General features: G+C 40.6%; 1 protein-coding gene across 1 annotated transcript; it reads left to right on the forward strand.

Moving 5' to 3' along the window:
- Positions 1-1,028: 1,028 nt before the first annotated feature.
- LOC105383935 (DNA replication licensing factor Mcm3) lies at positions 1,029-10,392 on the forward strand. Its single transcript, XM_038120032.2, has 15 exons — positions 1,029-1,251; positions 1,330-1,607; positions 2,177-2,351; positions 3,216-3,454; positions 3,650-3,889; positions 4,127-4,291; positions 4,634-4,730; positions 5,264-5,365; positions 5,871-6,019; positions 6,332-6,422; positions 6,821-7,036; positions 7,502-7,642; positions 8,459-8,566; positions 9,025-9,149; positions 9,559-10,392. Exons 1-15 carry the CDS (start codon positions 1,180-1,182, stop codon positions 9,758-9,760), a joined length of 2,400 nt encoding a protein of 799 aa, XP_037975960.2. The 5' UTR covers positions 1,029-1,179; the 3' UTR covers positions 9,761-10,392.
- The last annotated feature ends 7,431 nt before the right edge of the window (positions 10,393-17,823 follow it).

A 17,823-nucleotide genomic window follows, 5' to 3' on the forward strand; every position in this document is an offset into this window, starting at 1 on the left:
TGCAGTTGCGTTGTGGCAGCGACAAAATGTCGATGTGGTTGCGTTGTCGCTGTCATTGCGATGTGGTAACCACGTCGTCGTGTGCAGTTAATACGGAAAACAGGTTGCCGCGGTGCTGCCGCCGCGTGGCGGCGTTGCCGTTGCGATATGGTTGCGTTGTGGTTGCGATGTGGTTGCGATGTGGTCGTATTACACAGGTGGTCGATAACAACGGCAAAATGTGGCACGTGTGAATTGGATTATTCATTGTCAATACAAAATATACGCCCGACCACATCGCGTGGTTGTGGTGTGGTTGTGGCTGTGGTGTGGTTGTGGTACGTCTGAATTGACCCTATAGAGTTGAAAATACACATCGTTCTTGTAATTTTTTTCAAATGTGAATTTAATTTCAACTTTAATTATTTTTGACGACGCCATATTATGAGGCACATTTAAGAATAAAATATACGTCACATTGATAGACTTCACTTTGCCAATAAAGCCACACCCAAAAGACCAAGTTTGTAATTGTAATATTATTGTGAATGATCAGCGCTGTAAATACTTTTGAACTGAGATTTTAATGTAAACATTTTTATTAATGTGAAATAATCAGTGCTGTAAATACTTTTGAACTGAGATTTAAAAATTTTAATGTAAACCTGTGTTTAAAATCCATTTCTCCTTATAATATAAACCTTGTGTTATTCAAACCTTCTTTCATCCATCTTTACATCAGCTTCAGTAAGACACTTGAAAAGTACCTACTGTAACATTTTCGAAGTAAATTTTAATATTATGGAATATTATGAATTATCGAATCAAATTTCGTTACTGATAAATCAATTATCTCTTTTAGCACCAATTACATAATTCTACTAAAATTTCATGAAGAAAATGCACTTAACCACTCTAAATACATAATAGTTTTCTAACGCTCGGGAATGAATACGACCGTTGCCGAACAATGACGAAGATTTCTATGTGCATTATCAATTTTGATTTTGGGGAACTGTACGCAGTTTCTCTAAATCCTGCAACACAAGAATCCAAGCATTTTTTTGCTCTGTGGTGTTGTTGACATTATTCTGACATGACAATAACAAATTTCGCGCCAAAATACCGGTACACATGTCAATTGTGTTTTGTAAAATTATCGTCACCTTTGTGTTTTATTAAACTCAAAATTTATTTATAATGGAGGACGGAGACTTTGACCAGCGCCTAAGAGATTTGCAGAGAGAATATCTTGAATTCCTTGACGATGAAGTAAGTAAATTCCATTTTGTTATGTTATAACCTCAACCTCAAGAACTTGTTTGGATGAGATGTTTTGTTAATTTACAGGAAGACCAAGGCATTTACATGGAGAGAGTAAAACAAATGATCGCTGATAAGTCTCAGCGGCTTATGGTGAGTGTGAATGACCTTAGAAGGAAGAATCCGGACAGAGCAAAAAATCTGCTTGAGAATGCTTTTGAGGAGCAGATAGCATTCCAGAAAGCGCTCAAGGAATATGTCGCGTCCATTGATCCAACGTACGCTAAGGAACAAGAGGAATTCTTCGTCGCCTTTTCTGGAAGCTTTGGAAACAAACATGTCACTCCGAGGAGTCTGACTTCCAGGTAAACTGTTTTGTTGAGGTTTTGTTATTTATTGCACTCTCAATTTGGGTTTTTATCATCTAAACCATAACATAAACTAGTACAAGTACCTAGTATACATATATGTATGTTTGTGTTTATTTCATGCCACTAGAAAAAGTAACTGGGGTAAGTATGTTTTTTTATTATAGCCTAAATTTTCTTTCAACTTACTTCCCAATATGCAAAATTAAGCTCATATCATAAGCCAGTATGATTTGATATACCAGAATGAATCATATTCAATATTGCTAGCTGTAAAGGTGTCCTAGGGTTATAAGTTTGTAAGTTTGTAGAACTACTTAAGTAGAATATTTCTGTTTGCTCAGTACTTATCTTTTGTTTGTATGAATGGGGTTATCTATTATTGGCTATACAATTTAAAACATGTATTAGGCTTTAATTTACTGTAATATGCTGTTGATTACCTGAATAAACCAATAAATAAATAAATAAATTTAGAGAAACCATTTAGTTGAAACAAAGCTTGCAGAAAAGCTAGCTATTTTATGAAATAATTACTTATAAGAAATTTAAAATTTATATTACAGATATCTAGGAAACCTAATATGTGTGGAGGGCATTGTGACCCGAGTGTCACTAGTCCGCCCGAAGGTGGTCCGGAGTGTGCACTACTGTCCGGCCACTAAGAAGGTCATGGAGAGAAAGTACACTGATCTCACCTCATTTGACGCTTTTCCAACAACTGCTATTTACCCCACCAAGGTAAGAATTATATTCCTACAAATTGCCTACTGATATTCAACATATTTTTAGGGTTCCGTAGCCAAAATGGCAAAAACGGAACCCTTATAGTTTCGTCATGTCCGTCTGTCCGTCTGTCACAGCCGATTTACTCGGAAACTATAAGTACTACAGTGATGAAATTTGATGGGAATATGTGTTGTATGAACCGCTACAAAAATATGACACTAAATAGTAAAAAAAACAATTGGGGGTGGGGCCCCCCATACATGTAACTGAGGGATGAATTTTTTTTTTTCGATGTACATACCCGTGTGGGGTATCAATGGAAAGGTCTTTTAAAATGATATAAAGTTTTCTAAAAAACATTTTTCTTAAAGTGAACGGTTTTTGAGATATCAGCTCTCAAAGTCGTAAAAAGTATGTCCCCCCCCCTCTATTTTTATAACTACGGGGTATAAAATTCTAAAAAAAATAGAGGTGATGCATGCTAATTAACTCTTTCAACGATTTTTGGTTTGATTAAAGTATCTCTTATAGTTTTTGAGATAGGTTGATTTAACTGTAATTTTGGTTAAGTTATTTTATTTGCTGCTACGGAACCCTTTGTGCGCGAGCCCGACTCGCACTTGGCCGGTTTTTTTAAGGTATTATTAGTCTATGGCAAAGCTCTCCTCGGTTCTTCCACTTATCCCTGTCAATGACCTGCTCATTCCAGTTCCTGCCAAAATTATCTAAATAATAAATATTTATTTGTATTAAAAAAAAGTTTTAAAGTTTTAATTGATAGATTAAAGCATGGGTATTAAAGCTTTTCATTAAGATAGAGCAGCACAGGATTCCTCACAACTTACTAGAAATGCTCAATGTATTCCAACCCTACAGGATGATGAAGGCAACCCTCTAGAAACTGAGTATGGTCTATCTCGGTACAAAGACCACCAGACCCTGACAGTGCAGGAGATGCCGGAGCGAGCACCCGCGGGGCAGCTGCCTCGCAGTGTAGACGTGGTCTGTGATGACGACCTTGTGGACCGCTGCAAGCCGGGGGACCGGGTGCAGATTGTGGGCAACTACCGCTGTCTGCCCAATAAGCAGGGCAGCTTTACTGCTGGCACCTTCAGGTAAAGTGCTGTGGCATGTATTTATTCCAGAATCACATTCCAAATCCAATTATTAGTATTTAACCATTGTAACTTTTTTTAATTACTTTAAAATATCTCTATTGGAACATAAACCCACTAACACTTTGCAATTCTCTGCAATATAGGAGCAATTAAATATTGAATCACAGTCAAACAATAACTTGTACTCTACAGGACAATCCTAATAGCCAACAATGTAACGCAAATCAACAAGGAAATGAATCTAAATGTGACTCGCGAAGACATCAAGTTGTGCAAGCGTCTTGCCAAGAGGTCCACTGTGGACATGTTCGACTTGCTGGCCAAGTCACTGGCGCCCTCTATCCACGGACATGATTATATTAAGAAGGCTATACTCTGCCTGCTCTTGGGCGGGATGGAGAAAATCTTGCCTAATGGGACTAGGCTCAGAGGGTGAGTTACTAAAGTTTTTTTTACAGAAGATAATTGGTTTAAGATAAACAAGTGAGGATTGTAGACACTACGTTGCGTTTTGTAAAAGACACACAGTGTACAATGCACTTGCATAATCCTGATGTCAATCCTGATTCAACACCTCTTATTCTATCCTCGAAAAAAACAGGGAACTAAAGCGACACGTTGATTGAACGAAAAAATTGTTAGTTCATTGATTAATCCATCCTGTTCCAGAGACATAAACGTGCTGTTAATCGGCGACCCATCCGTGGCGAAGTCGCAGCTACTTCGCTACGTGCTGCTGACGGCGCCGCGCGCCATCACCACCACCGGGCGAGGGTCGTCCGGCGTCGGACTCACGGCCGCCGTCACCACCGACGCGGAGACTGGTGACAGGAGGTAGGGGGAACCCTTGGATTAAAGCTCCCTTATGTGGCTAGTGTCTATGTATAGCTACGGAATTCGCCTCTCGATACCTCATGCTAGTGCTTTTAGGTGATTCAGTATGTTTGCTACTCTTTGGTACAGAAACTACTTAACCGATTTTGATGAAATTTCATTTGCAGGAAGCTGACAACCTGTCTTATACATAGGGTATTTTTTTATCCCGGGACTCCCACGGGAAACCTTGAAGGGTATCATGAAGTTTTCCTTCTTTTATGTTTCCGGCGCCCGCGTCCACGGCGCCGATTTGTAGTTTTATGAACGAGCCCTAATACTAACAATAACGTATCGTTGCAGATTAGAAGCGGGCGCCATGGTGCTGGCGGACCGCGGCGTGGTGTGCATCGACGAGTTCGACAAGATGTCGGACGCCGACCGCACCGCCATACACGAGGTCAGTACCCCCATTACATACCCTGAGGCTGCCTGTCCATGAGAACATCATGAGAGGGAGCGGAGCGGAGAAATAGACCAATGAGGTTGCTTAAAAACTCCGCTCATGCAATTTACGCTCCGATCATTAGATGATTTTTACCTCTCACACCGCTCCGCTAGCTCGCTCTGCTCTGGTGGACATGCAACCTATGGCTTTACCCACTCACTAACCATATATGTATAACCTAGACTTCGCATTGAAATATAAGCCGGTCCCTGGTCTAAAATCATTGGCCCCTGTACTCCTGCTTAATCTGAAAAGTTATACGAGCTAAGCGAAGGAGATCATAGAAACCAGTTTATAGCTCCAATTTATTTTCAAGAAAAAAGTATAGACTATTGCAAAACAAGCGAACAACGTGTGTTAATAAATACAGAAACTCGCTTTCCGCAAGCATGATTAGTTTACTATCATACAGACAGCATGAATACAGTAAAGTTGAGAGTGCAGCTAGAAGCCTATCTATACTAAATATTCACTTTACCCACCAGGTGATGGAGCAAGGGCGAGTGACGATCGCCAAGGCGGGCGTGCACGCGTCCCTCAACGCGAGATGCTCGGTGCTGGCCGCCGCCAACCCGGTCTATGGACGGGTAAGTGAGGAGGATACATGCTGAAGAATGATTGAACGTTTGAGGAATTAGTAATTTAATAAAGTATTCACGAAAAGCAAGGCAGCATTCAGATAAAGTTCCAAAGTGCATACGCACTGCTACTTTCGTTTTCGAGATCTATGTCTTAAATGAGGGCCTAGCAAAGTCTTACTGCGATATGTGCTCATTATGTCGGGTCACAGCACAAAAGTGACCCTAATGTTTGGTTGTGTGAACAAAACACTATCCGCAGGAGGCTCGCATTATCGAATGACATACAATACAAGCGTCTTTTGGGCTGCGGCCCAGCATAATCTGCTTACTCCTTAAAACTTTTACGATTTCCACTCTATGACGAAATACGAACGAACGAGAGCTATCGTGCAATCGAGACGTACAGCAATATGGAGTTGTGGCTCGCGCACCAGTACCCCGCAACTTCGTTTTTCGTCATATAGAGCGACGCGTCTTCCCTAAAACTCTACAATTCCTATCCCAATTCCAGTACGACCAGTACAAGACACCGATGGAGAACATCGGCCTCCAGGACTCACTACTGTCTCGGTTCGACCTGCTGTTCGTGATGCTGGACATCGCCGACGCGGACCACGACAACATGATCTCCGAGCACGTGCTGCGGATGCACAGATACAGGTCAGCTTGTGGTGGTTGGATAGTGCTATTTGTATAAGCTAAAAGAAGGTAAGATTTGAGCGCTTTATGGATATGGTTTGGCCGTAAAGCGCCCGAACGGTTAACTTAGCTTAGCCTTGCTTACTAGTTACTATTGTGTAGCCCTGTATAGTACCGAGATATGACCAAATTTTAAATACTTTTAAGTTCCATACATACAAAAATAGTGTAAAGAAACTAGCACATAACTTTTAAACGGCTGAGCCGATTAAGATATTAAACGGTATTACTGAAATATGCATAAGTCTAACTACTAGATATTATTGTTAACAGAAATCCGAAAGAGCAAGATGGAGAAGTGTTGCCGATGGGATCGTCGGTCGAGATGCTGTCCACGGAGAACCCTGACAATGACGAAGTGGAGGTATGCTCAGTGAAATATGATGGTATTTATAAGTAAACCGATAGGTCTTCAATCTTGATCGTCTTATAAAGGTGTATAAGATAAACTTATCACCATATTATTATAATCATAATCGTGATATCGCTGTTGCATTTAGTTAGATCAAAGGCGGTTTTCAGCAGTCAGATAAAAGTTTCGTGGGGTATTAATCTGTCGACTGAGGTCACAATGTCAAACATTGTATACAAACATCATAATAATATCAGAAAATATTATGCAACACAACCAAACAAACATTGTCATACCTCAGTTGGGAGAAATGGCTTTGTGCCTATTTTTTATAACTTGATGGGTGTTAGTTCCTGTATCTATTGAGCTTGTTATGTATTCATTCTTTCAATCAATCCTTCATTCCACAGGACACAAACGAGTCAATATACGAGAAGTACGACCCTCTCCTCCACGGCAACACTCGCTCCAAGAAAGACCAGATATTGAGCACCAAGTTTATGCGCAAGTTCATCCACATAGCTCGCTTCATCAAGCCCAAGCTCACGCAGGAGGCGTCCGATGCGATAGCTGATGAATATGCCAAGTTGAGGAACCAGGATATGATGGAGAGCGATGTGGCTAGGGTAAGTGGATGATGTGGTATAATAAGCTGAAAGGAGGAAACGATAAATAATTTTTGTTTTGTGACTTCAAAAATCGGTAAAATTTGCACTCCCCTGTGTCCCCATAGCTTATTGTGTACCACAAAATTTCTTCAAAGTTTATTTTAAAAAGTATCCTATGTCCTTCAACTGGTTCTTAGCGTTGTTTTATACAGGATCTTGCAAAAAGGGTATACTAAGTCGAACCTACATGTGCAGTATGATATATTTAAGCCCGAAAATGAAATCAGAATTTCAAAATTCGCGAAAAGAAGTCATTCTCCATAGTAAAAAGTCAGATGACCAAAATAGTTTCTATGGAAAATGATTAAAAAAAAACGCAGTAACACAAACACTGGATTCTATGAAACCTTACACTATTGTACCTAATAAGTACATTTAAAACATTAAAGAAACTAATGCCTCTGAAACCCTCTACCCTCCCAGACGCAGCCAGTAACAGCGCGTACTCTAGAGACGCTGATCCGGCTGGGCACGGCGCACGCCAAGGCCCGGCTCAGCTTCCAGGTCACGCGCCGCGACGCCGAGGCCGCCATCGAGCTCGTGCACTTCGCGCACTTTAAGAAGGTCAGAGAAATCAAATGTATATTAATGTTAACTATAAGGTTTCCGAACGCAGTCGAACCCTTTGTCTTTGCTAGGAGAAAAAGATTTTTGGACTGCGTGGGCGGTACAAGCAGCATCACAACGCCTGGCAGCTCGATTTCTCGATGGAATTAAATGAAATTAATTTCCTCCGAACCTACTAGAAGCGAGACGTTGTCGGTTCGGTAAATCAAAACTGCGCGCCCCACTCGATAGATCAATACTGAATGTCTGGACGAAATTGCATGACATGGGTGTTACTCGACAGTTTAGCTCGATCGAGTAATGCCTTATGTGAGTACGGACCATAAGGTTTGCGTCAGTCAGTCAGAGACACCCGGAGACGCTGATCCGGCTGGGCACGGCGCACGCCAAGGCCCGGCTCAGCTTCCAGGTCACGCGCCGCGACGCCGAGGCCGCCATCGAGCTCGTGCACTTCGCGCACTTTAAGAAGGTTAGATTGAACTCGATACATCGAATAGTAATTGTAAATACGATGTAAGGATGTTAAACAGCATCAGCATAGTTTCAAGACAAAGTTCTATGATCCAGCGAAGCGGAGGGTTTCCTACGCTTCAACTGCCGGTTTGTGGTCTCCACTCCAAACTCGTTATATTTTTTTTATGTTGACAACACAAGACAGGCGCAATACATTGCCTTTCAAGAGTAGGGGGGCAGTTTGAATGATTTGAAAGCTATAACAGTGACCTACTAGTTATCTGATTTATATCCGGCTACTTCACCAACAACTGATTCACATTCAATCTCATTAACCTACCAATTCGTCGTACATTCCAGGTGCTCACCCGTGAGAAGAGTCGCAAGCGGCGCGCGTCGTCCGGCGACGAGGAGGAGGCCGAGCAGCCCGCGCCCGCCGCGCCGCGCGCCAAGAGATCGCGACGAACGGTGAATATATGAATATTATGCCTTGTTTAGTTTCACATAAGGAGTTTATTGCACTGCATTTGAAATCCACAATTGATGGCAATGTAGGGTGTCATATTATATGAGACAAGATATAATTATTGTCAGCCAGTCCTCAAAAGTTGATTCATTATAGTAGCTGATTGGAAGTTTTTCCGGGCCAGGTTGTGGTCCCTCATACCTGGGTTTAGCCTATTAAGTCTAATGTGTAAAGTAGGAAAACTGACAGTGAATCTAACATGCTGTAAATAATCTGACATGCTGTTAATCTTAGATGTACATATATTTAGCATTCAATCATGATCAGATCAGCCAACACACATCCACTGCTGCTCTTAGCGCTCTCTCTAGGAACGCCTTAACAGTCTGAAAGACCTCCACTACCATTATGTCCCATAACAACAACCCCACCCCCACTAACACCACCCTCCTACCCTCAGGACGGCGGGGACCCGTACGAGTTCTCCTCCGACGAGGAGACGGAGCCGGTGCTGCGCGCTGCACACGCCACGCAGCCCGAGCCGCCGCGCGCCACGCGGTCGCAGAAGGATATTGATGGGAATAGGTCAGTAGCCACGTTACGTTTCTTAGTATACTTAGTACACGATACGATACCGACGTTGCTGATATAATAAGTCGTTAAGGCTTGAGCTTGGATGGCTTACGCAGAGTTGATCTAATAATAATAATGACTTCGGAAAATACAGTGTTGTCAAATTTTTAAGTTGATTTCAATGTATGAATTTTGGTTAAGTGTTTGAAATAAACATTTAGGGTCTTACCACAAAAACTTAAGACAGTATTTAACAGATGTTTAGCGCTGTCAAACGCCTACAAAATCTGTCAAATTTCGTTTTAAACACTTGTTAAACAGTGTTTAAAGTTTTTTGTCGTAGCACAGATATAATTTACTTCAGCTGAAAAATCACAGCACTAATGATTACTCAACTAACAACCCTACATTTCTTCCCCAGGCTCACGCAGTTCAAGACAGCCCTCCAGCAGTTGTTCCGGGAAGAGCGCGCCAACTCCCTACCTCTATCGCGTATCACCGCATACGTTAACGAGAAATACTCGCATGAAACGTTTGATAGCGGAGAAATACACTCCGCACTGGCCAAGATGACACAAGACAACCAGGTCATGCTGGCTGATGATATTATTTTCCTCATCTAATTTGAGATCTGATTCTTTGGACGTTTCTATATTCAAATATGTTGTCAGCACTCTTGGTTTAAGAGGATAAACGCAGCACTGTGATTTGCTGAGTAATTATATCATATCGAGTGCGTTACGAAAAATACGTAGAATCAGTAAGTTTGTAACTGTTATGATTAGTTATTTTCCTGTGGTTTCTGTCAAAACAATTTCAGTGTTGCTGCTTCTGAATGAGCAATAAATCTGCGCATATTTATTGATTCTAATTAGATAACGTCCGAATGTTATACTTTTATTTGTAGTAAGTTTTAAGTTGATTCTATCGCATTGTACCTTATTAATTGAAAGTTGGTTGATGAAATCGTCGTTATCGTTAGTCTGTTACATTAAAAATAACCTTAATACCTTAAGGATTTTTAGTAAGGTATATTTTATCACAACGTTTAAAATAGTAATCATTGTTGTTTATGTTTGATTTAAGGATAGAAATCATGTCCCATTTTGTAATTTTCTCAGTAATTATTGAGAAAAACCCGCCTATATTTTAAGTACAACAATTTAATAAGTAAACTGTGCCTTGTGGAAATCATGCCTTGTAATTGTAACTTTTGTATTGTTTATTCAGTGAATAAATTGATTACTTACCATAATTATTTGGTTTACATTTCATAACTCACCCTCTTAGCTTATATTCTTTGTAGTGCCGATGCCATAGTCCCTAACTTGACCGTTTTTATGGGTACCATGTGTAGAGAATCCCTTGTTGCGGGGGTGTATCCTCGTAGGGGGTACCAAATTTTCATTAGTTTTTCGATATCTCTTACGGTTTTCGAGATAAACGAGGAAATATGGACCAATAGTTTGATTTAAAAAGAGAATAAATAGACGCATTTTTCCTGAAATAAAAATGACATATTATGTATCTAGCCTATCTGAAACCTAGTTAAACATTGTGAGATATGGCGTTTCGACTTTCTCCGTGTTCGGCATCATAAGGGTCACAGTGACAGTTAAATAAAGTCCGTTTTTCTCTCCACCTTTAATTTGCAAGGTGCGGGTGCCTATATAAATAGAGTGAGTCGCCCGCGCGCCTCAGTTGTAATATCACCATGCAGAAATGACTAGGTTTCAGATAGGCTAGATACATAATATGTCATTTTTATTTCAGGAAAAATGCGTCTATTATGTAGTCTGAGCCTATCTGAAACCTAGTTAAACATTGTGAGATGTGTTTATTATCGCATGGTGGAGAGAAAACCAACTGTGACCCATAAGCTACTGATGAGTATATCAGTAGAGAAATATTTGAATCTATAAATTTATAATGCATAGATTTCTAGGTAATAGATATACTAAAAATTATTCCTATTATTCCTGACTTGTCAGAAAGTTATGGAAGGTATGTACCTATACATATAGGTAGGTATTTATACATATGGATACACACAGTAGTGATGTAACGAATGTGTGTTTTTGGACATTCGCGAATGCGAATGCGAATGCGAATATCTGATATCGACATTCGCGAATGCGAATGCGAATATTCAGCTTGTGTTCAAATTTAGAGCCATGTGTATGTTTTAGTGGCAGTCTCGTACTGAACGAGGTACGTTACGTTCTAGGCACATTCCGAATCCGACTAGCCAACACTAGTCGCAGTTTTTTTGTAAAAGTAGTAACATTTTAGTTTGCTCCGTAACTGTTACGACACACTGCGACTGTGTGCGGTTTCTGAGGATGACTTACACGAAACATTTAAACGTATTTAAATATATGGCTGTCTTGTTCTGACACTACAAGGGTTATTGGTAAGTAGACCTGATCCTTTCAAGAGGTGATAGAGGAAGACATTTTCAGTCGATTGAACCTATAATTCATTATACGAAACTTTACATTTCTAAGATATTTAATATTTAAGTTTTTTTTACATTATCAGCTTATAAGCTTTTAAATGAGATATTTTAATATCAAATCGATTTAGGTATCACTAAGATATTATGGCCAAAACAACCAGAAAACGCGCTGAAAACTCAATAGGGGTTTCCATACAGTCAACAGCACTGAAAACAACCACACTTTTTACCTTTAAATTGGGCTAATCTTGTTAGTTTTCCTGTTGAATTTTGTCCGCCTGTGCTGGTTGTTTTGGCCATATCTTGGTGATACCTAAATCGATTTGATATTGAAATATCTTATTTGAAAGCTTACAAGTTGATATTTTTTTAAGTTGAAGTGCACAAAAAAATGTCACATGATATTCTTTTTTAATTTAACTTATATTTTTTTACGTTTTGAATATATTTTAAAATGTTTAATTATTTTGAGGTATTGTGTCTAATTTAAGTCAAATAATGCACATTTGATTATTTTAATAAGTTTATTAAGGTGTCACTTATGCAAAACAACAAAAAAAAATGAAATATGGCTAGTTTTTTTTAAAATTTTCGGTTTTAAGCATAAACATTTTGTCAATGAAAAAAAAACTTAAATATTAAATATCCTAGAAATGGTTAAGTTTCGGATTATGCATTATAGGGTTCAGTCGACTGGAAATGTTCAGGTCACCTCCTGAAAGGATGAATTCACTTGCAAATAATCCTGTATACCTACTGTCAAAATACCGTTTTGTTTGTATAAAGAGTTTCTGTGCTACCACAAAAAACTTTAAACACTGTTTAACAAGTGTATAAAACAGAGCGCTAAACACCTGTTAAATTCTATCTGAGTTTTTGTGGTAAAGCCCTTTATGTCTTATGAAACTATTAACATCTAAAGTTTCATTTCCCAAAGTAAATAAATAATACCAAATGATAAAGTAAGACTGGAAATGTGATTTAGAGGGTAACTAGAAATAAAAAAAGTTATAGACGAATGGATTTAGATTTTGTTAACCTACCATTATTTTCAAATAGTTTTTGTTAATATACTGATATTCGCAAAACATTCGCACAAAATCTTGCGAATGCGAATGCGAATGCGAATATCCAAAAACATGCGAATATTCGCGAATGCGAATGCGAATGCGAATATTCGTTACATCACTAACACACAGTGCCTCTTCGAAAGCAATACTTATAAGTAATTATTGATCAAAATCTTGTTATTGTCAAGGCAATATTTTTAACATACACTAGCCGAATGGATGGAACCAGTGAAATACTTTGCAACAATATTTAAAAGCTGTAAAGTGTAGAATATCGATCCAGGCCGCTGGGGCTCAGGTTAGCACATGCTGACTAGGGTATGTAATTCTGGACTGACCTCAGAAATGCAGCAGCCGACCCTGGAGCCTCGAGGACCTACTCAGTCAGCCCTGTACGACAACACGGCCTGCAACACCTGGCGCGGCATCTAGTCCTTGGAACGAGGAGTAGTGCTTGAAGGGAAGATAATTTTACTAAATATCTCAGCCTCATCAGCTACTGGAAAAGATTAGATGAAGGCTGTGACACTGGCGGATAACTAAGTATTCAGTTTTTCAAAACATGATGCAGGTAACTATATTCATATTCTAGATTGACAAGTAACACACAGTCTAATTTTGTATTCTAACTAACTCGGCGGTTAACGAGTTCCTGTGCAGTCCTACTAGGAAGGAAAGTTATTTTATAAGCCTTTGCACCGATTTTGTGGGCTACTATCATTCTGTATCATCATGTGTGAATATTATGAGCTCTGGCAGCATTCCTTGGTAGATGACATCAATTAATAAAGATTGATTAACACAACAATAACAATTATAATAGTTGATAAATGAAACCCGGCTAACATGTCTTAACTGGGTAAGTAAATGATCAGTCATGCCACCAGGATAAGTAAAATGTTCAGTACTTCATATGAAAAACATTAACAAGGTCACCTTTAGGTATGTTCGTCAACACTAAGGGCAGGTCTCGGCCAAAACCTTAAGGCTTCGCCTTGTTGCAACTTCAAAGGTACGTAGGTAGGTACCTACTTACATTGTTGTAGGTTCGATTTTGAAACCATTAAGTCAACCTAGATAAAACAAAATAAAATAGCTCGATTAAATAAAGATGGTACGTAAAGATGTTAGTTGTACCTGATCAGACCTGATGCAACGACAGCCAACATAGACTCTCTCATCTGTGGAAGCAACAATCATGGTGGCGGGAACATGGACAGGTGCACGAGCCACCTCGAGCCTGACTTATCAATCAGAACTGACAGTTCGCCAACAGCAGATAGCTTGCGGCTATCTATAAGTAAACTTAGGTAGTTAGCTATACCCAAGAAAAAGTCCTTGGACATCGATATGACAGTGGAACGGCGAATAACTGTGACACTCTTTAAAACAAAAAGGCTTATTGTTGTTGTCCAGCTAAGGAAAGTTACCTACTTCAGCGACCTGGTATTGCATTCTGAAAGAACTGCGAAGAGTTAATATTATGACTAATAATTATTACTTATTTAGAAAGTTTTCCGCAAACTCTAATAAATCAAGCAGCTACCACGTCACCGCTGCCCGGTTATAACTCTGTACTAGCTTAGTAGATATATATACCAGTTCTAGCCTTCAGCTAGAGGCCAGAGAGCTCCTAAATGAGATGCGAGTACGAGCATGACACAAGTAATTTTTTACTTGGTAAGTAACTAGTTACGTAACTAACTGAAAATCCATAAAACAGATTACTCAAAATGGAATTGTGAAAACGGCACGTCTGCATCTTAACCAGTCAGTCTAAGTAGTTTCAGCAGATACAGTGTTGAAAAATAGTTATGAAACGTTTGCGCCAGAATCGAATTAAAAATACATTTTCATTAGAGAAGCCGTTTAGGCATGAATAGGTACTTTCAACCTTTGAATTGTGCTCCAAATGATGACCTTCGAAATTCATAGAAATTTAATGACGACTGCCATTGTTTATTATCTAGCCCAGTAAATTGAGTTGGGCTACGGCTACACGTGATGTGTTACACAGTACACAGTAGGTATATGCATGTTCCCAGAATAGTGGAAGTTATAATTTTACCAAAAGGTAGTCGTCTCGTGCAAGAGCACCGTTACTCGATTTATTCGATACACAACTAGTAGACAGCTGCTGCGTAGGAGGTTCACGCATTTTTCAACAAAGAGCTCGGACACACACTCACAATCCACTGGGACAAAAGGAAGACAGCTTATATGGTGTCACTCAGAAACCGCGATGACACTCTGATCATGATCACCCGACATTAGGATCATAATAAATTCGGTAACTTGTGAAGCGGTATGGTATAGCAACAGCGACTTTCACGAAATCAGGAATTAGCTCAGTGCTTTCAGGTTGAACACTCGCCGGTGGGATTCACTTTGCTCACAGCCGAGAAAAGAAAAGACTCAAAGCTGGAATCTGCCGATGTGTCATGACACTTAAGATAGTGTCTGGGGGGTCACTTTATATGACGAAAAACGAACTTTCAGTCCACTGCGGCGCGAGCTGCTCTATCTGTTTGTATGTATTAAACGTGTCGATTGCACGACAGCTCTCGTTCGTTCGTTTCTCATCAGTATAGAGTAACGCTCCTGTACTTACCGTGCGTCACCATTCCCATGAGCAGTCCAATGATCTTTAGGCAGTTTAGAACAAAAGCTGCATTAGACAGTTTCTTCAGCAGAGACATCGAAATAAAAAAAAATAAAAAATTATTGCACAACTATCCCCAGGAGCAGTCTACAGGTCACTTTGGGCAGTTCAGAAAAAAAGCTGCTTTAATAGAATACCCTACCTCAGCGGAGGCATCAAATTGAAGTGCTATAACACTTTTAGAAGCGATGCACGATACCCGATTTGTCGTCATCCATGCCGATGCGGCTACGGCGACTGCAGGTGGTTACTCAGGCTTCGTTGGTGTGCCCTTGTATGGCTAACATGACCAACCTTGGCAGTAAACGTTCGTCTGCATATGCCAAAATCACTGATGAATAGCGCACGTTACTCGATACCTTCTAAATAAGTCACTCATAATGATGGCTGATGATGATGATGACCGTGCTAGCAATAGTGCAGGCGGTTCCGCTGAGCATAAAATCTCTTCCCAGACAGGGGGCGTTTGGATCTGGCAACCAGAACAGGAGTGCCAGGTGTGCGCAGCGATTCAGTTGGGACAACACAGCCGCCAGGGCAGGAGTGCATGGCTGGGTCTATGCAGCGATGCAGGTAGCACAAACCGGTGGCCAGGGCCAGGACCGGGTGTACGCTGCGATGCAGGTGGCACAAAACGGTGGCCAGGGCCAGGACCGGGTGTACAGCCGCCAGGGCAGGAGTGCATGGCTGGGTCTATGCAGCGATGCAGGTACCACAAACCGGTGGCCAGGGCCAGGACCGGGTGAACGCTGCGATGCAGGTGGCACGAGACGGCGGCCAGCGCAGGAGCACAGGGCCGGGTGTATGCTGCGATGCAGGTGGCACGAACCGGTGGCCAGGGCAGGAGCGCAGGGCCGGGTGTATGCTGCGATGCAGGTGCCACGAGACGGCGGCCAGCGCAGGAGCACAGGGCCGGGTGCAGGTTACACGAAACTTCAATTTGACCGAATCGGCCTGCCTACCCTCAGCGGGTAGGTACCGGCGGATCACATTATTCGCCGCACATGCCACAATGTCCCAACATACTGAAACTCGGAGCCACGTGCTTCCTGTAAAAAATCCTATGACGGTCCTGGAAAGCTCCTGTTTGTAAAGCCTTACATAAGCTATAATCAAGTGCATTATTGTAATAGCAAAGTTTTTATCAACTGTTTTCTAAAAATATTAGAAATTGAGGGTAGAAAAATATATTTTTATTATTTTTTCCTGTATAAAATTAACATATGCTTTACTTAAAGCGGTCATTAATGTAAGTATCTAGCTCAAGCGCCACTAGTAGGATCGGAATATGTGATCAATCATCACCACGACTATTGAATCGGACCCTACTGCGTGGGATAAAAACCCCAAGCGCCGGAGCATTATGACCAGTGGCTGAGCTTTTAAAAGCAGTAAATAATAGCATTTTACTCACGGCTTATCAACTCAAACCTTCGTTGCGAAATCCTCAGCAATGGCTGCGTGCGCAGCAGCCGGCAGGCCCCGCGCCGCCTGGTCCGCATCACGCTACAGCTCCCGGTAGCGAGGACTCCGCAAATTCAATATTATATTTTTCCCCGTCGGAGCGAAGCCGACGAGAACCGTGGCTACATTGAGCCATTTTGCCGAAGTGTTCACTTCAAAAATCAAAAACCAACTGAGGCGCGCGGGCGACTCACTCTATTTATATAGGCACCCGCACCTTGCAAATTAAAGGTGGAGAGAAAAACGGACTTTATTTAACTGTCACTGTGGCCCTTATGATGCCGAACACGGAGAAAGTCGAAACGCCATATCTCACAATGTTTAACTAGGTTTCAGATAGGCTCAGACTACATAATATCGATCAAGATTTTTTTTAAAAAATTCTCTGTTTAGTTTAGATTTGGGCTTGACCGTTTTTACATGGGTCCCCCGTGTAGAGAATCCCTTGTTGCGGGGGTGTATCCTCGTACGGGGGTACCAAATTTTCATTAGATTTCGATATATCTTACGGTTTTCGAATTAAACGAGGAAATAGGGACGAGTGCTTTATTTATTGAGGTGCACATTCCGACTTGACCGTTTTTACAAGGGTAAAACGTAGGGTAACGTAACGTACCTTGGGACGCTTGTACCTCGGGACATTGATTGTATTTTAAAAACCGGCTAAATAAACACATTAAAATTCTACCCTAGGCATAGTATTTTACTCGCTTGGCAAAACTAGTGAGTCTCGTGATCATACCAGCATCGAGTGTGTGGTGAAGACAATATGAAGTTTTTTGGAGTCAAAAGTAGCTTTTGTATAGTTTTTTGTGTTGCTTTATCTCATTGAGGCATGCTCAAAATAAAGACATGGATGTCACGTATAACTTTTCAGTTATTTAATTTTATGACATGGCAATTATCTGAAAGATTCCTATTAATTAAAAATAAAGATATTTAAATTTTGGTTTAATATTGCTTTTTTGTACCTTGGGACACGATTAAATTTGTACCTTGGGACACTGTTTCCTATGGCTTTGTACTATGGAA

This window comes from Plutella xylostella, chromosome 6 (genome assembly GCF_932276165.1).
Source record: "Plutella xylostella chromosome 6, ilPluXylo3.1, whole genome shotgun sequence".
Classification (NCBI taxonomy): domain Eukaryota; kingdom Metazoa; phylum Arthropoda; class Insecta; order Lepidoptera; family Plutellidae; genus Plutella; species Plutella xylostella.

Bases quoted from the DNA above. Each gene is read 5' to 3' on its own strand.
- LOC105383935 (XM_038120032.2), top strand. From the start codon at position 1,180: ATGGAGGACGGAGACTTTGACCAGCGCCTAAGAGATTTGCAGAGAGAA. The intron at 4,292-4,633 runs GTAGGGGGAACC...GTATCGTTGCAG, and splicing joins GCGGAGACTGGTGACAGGAG to ATTAGAAGCGGGCGCCATGG. The intron at 7,037-7,501 runs GTAAGTGGATGA...CTACCCTCCCAG, and splicing joins TGGAGAGCGATGTGGCTAGG to ACGCAGCCAGTAACAGCGCG.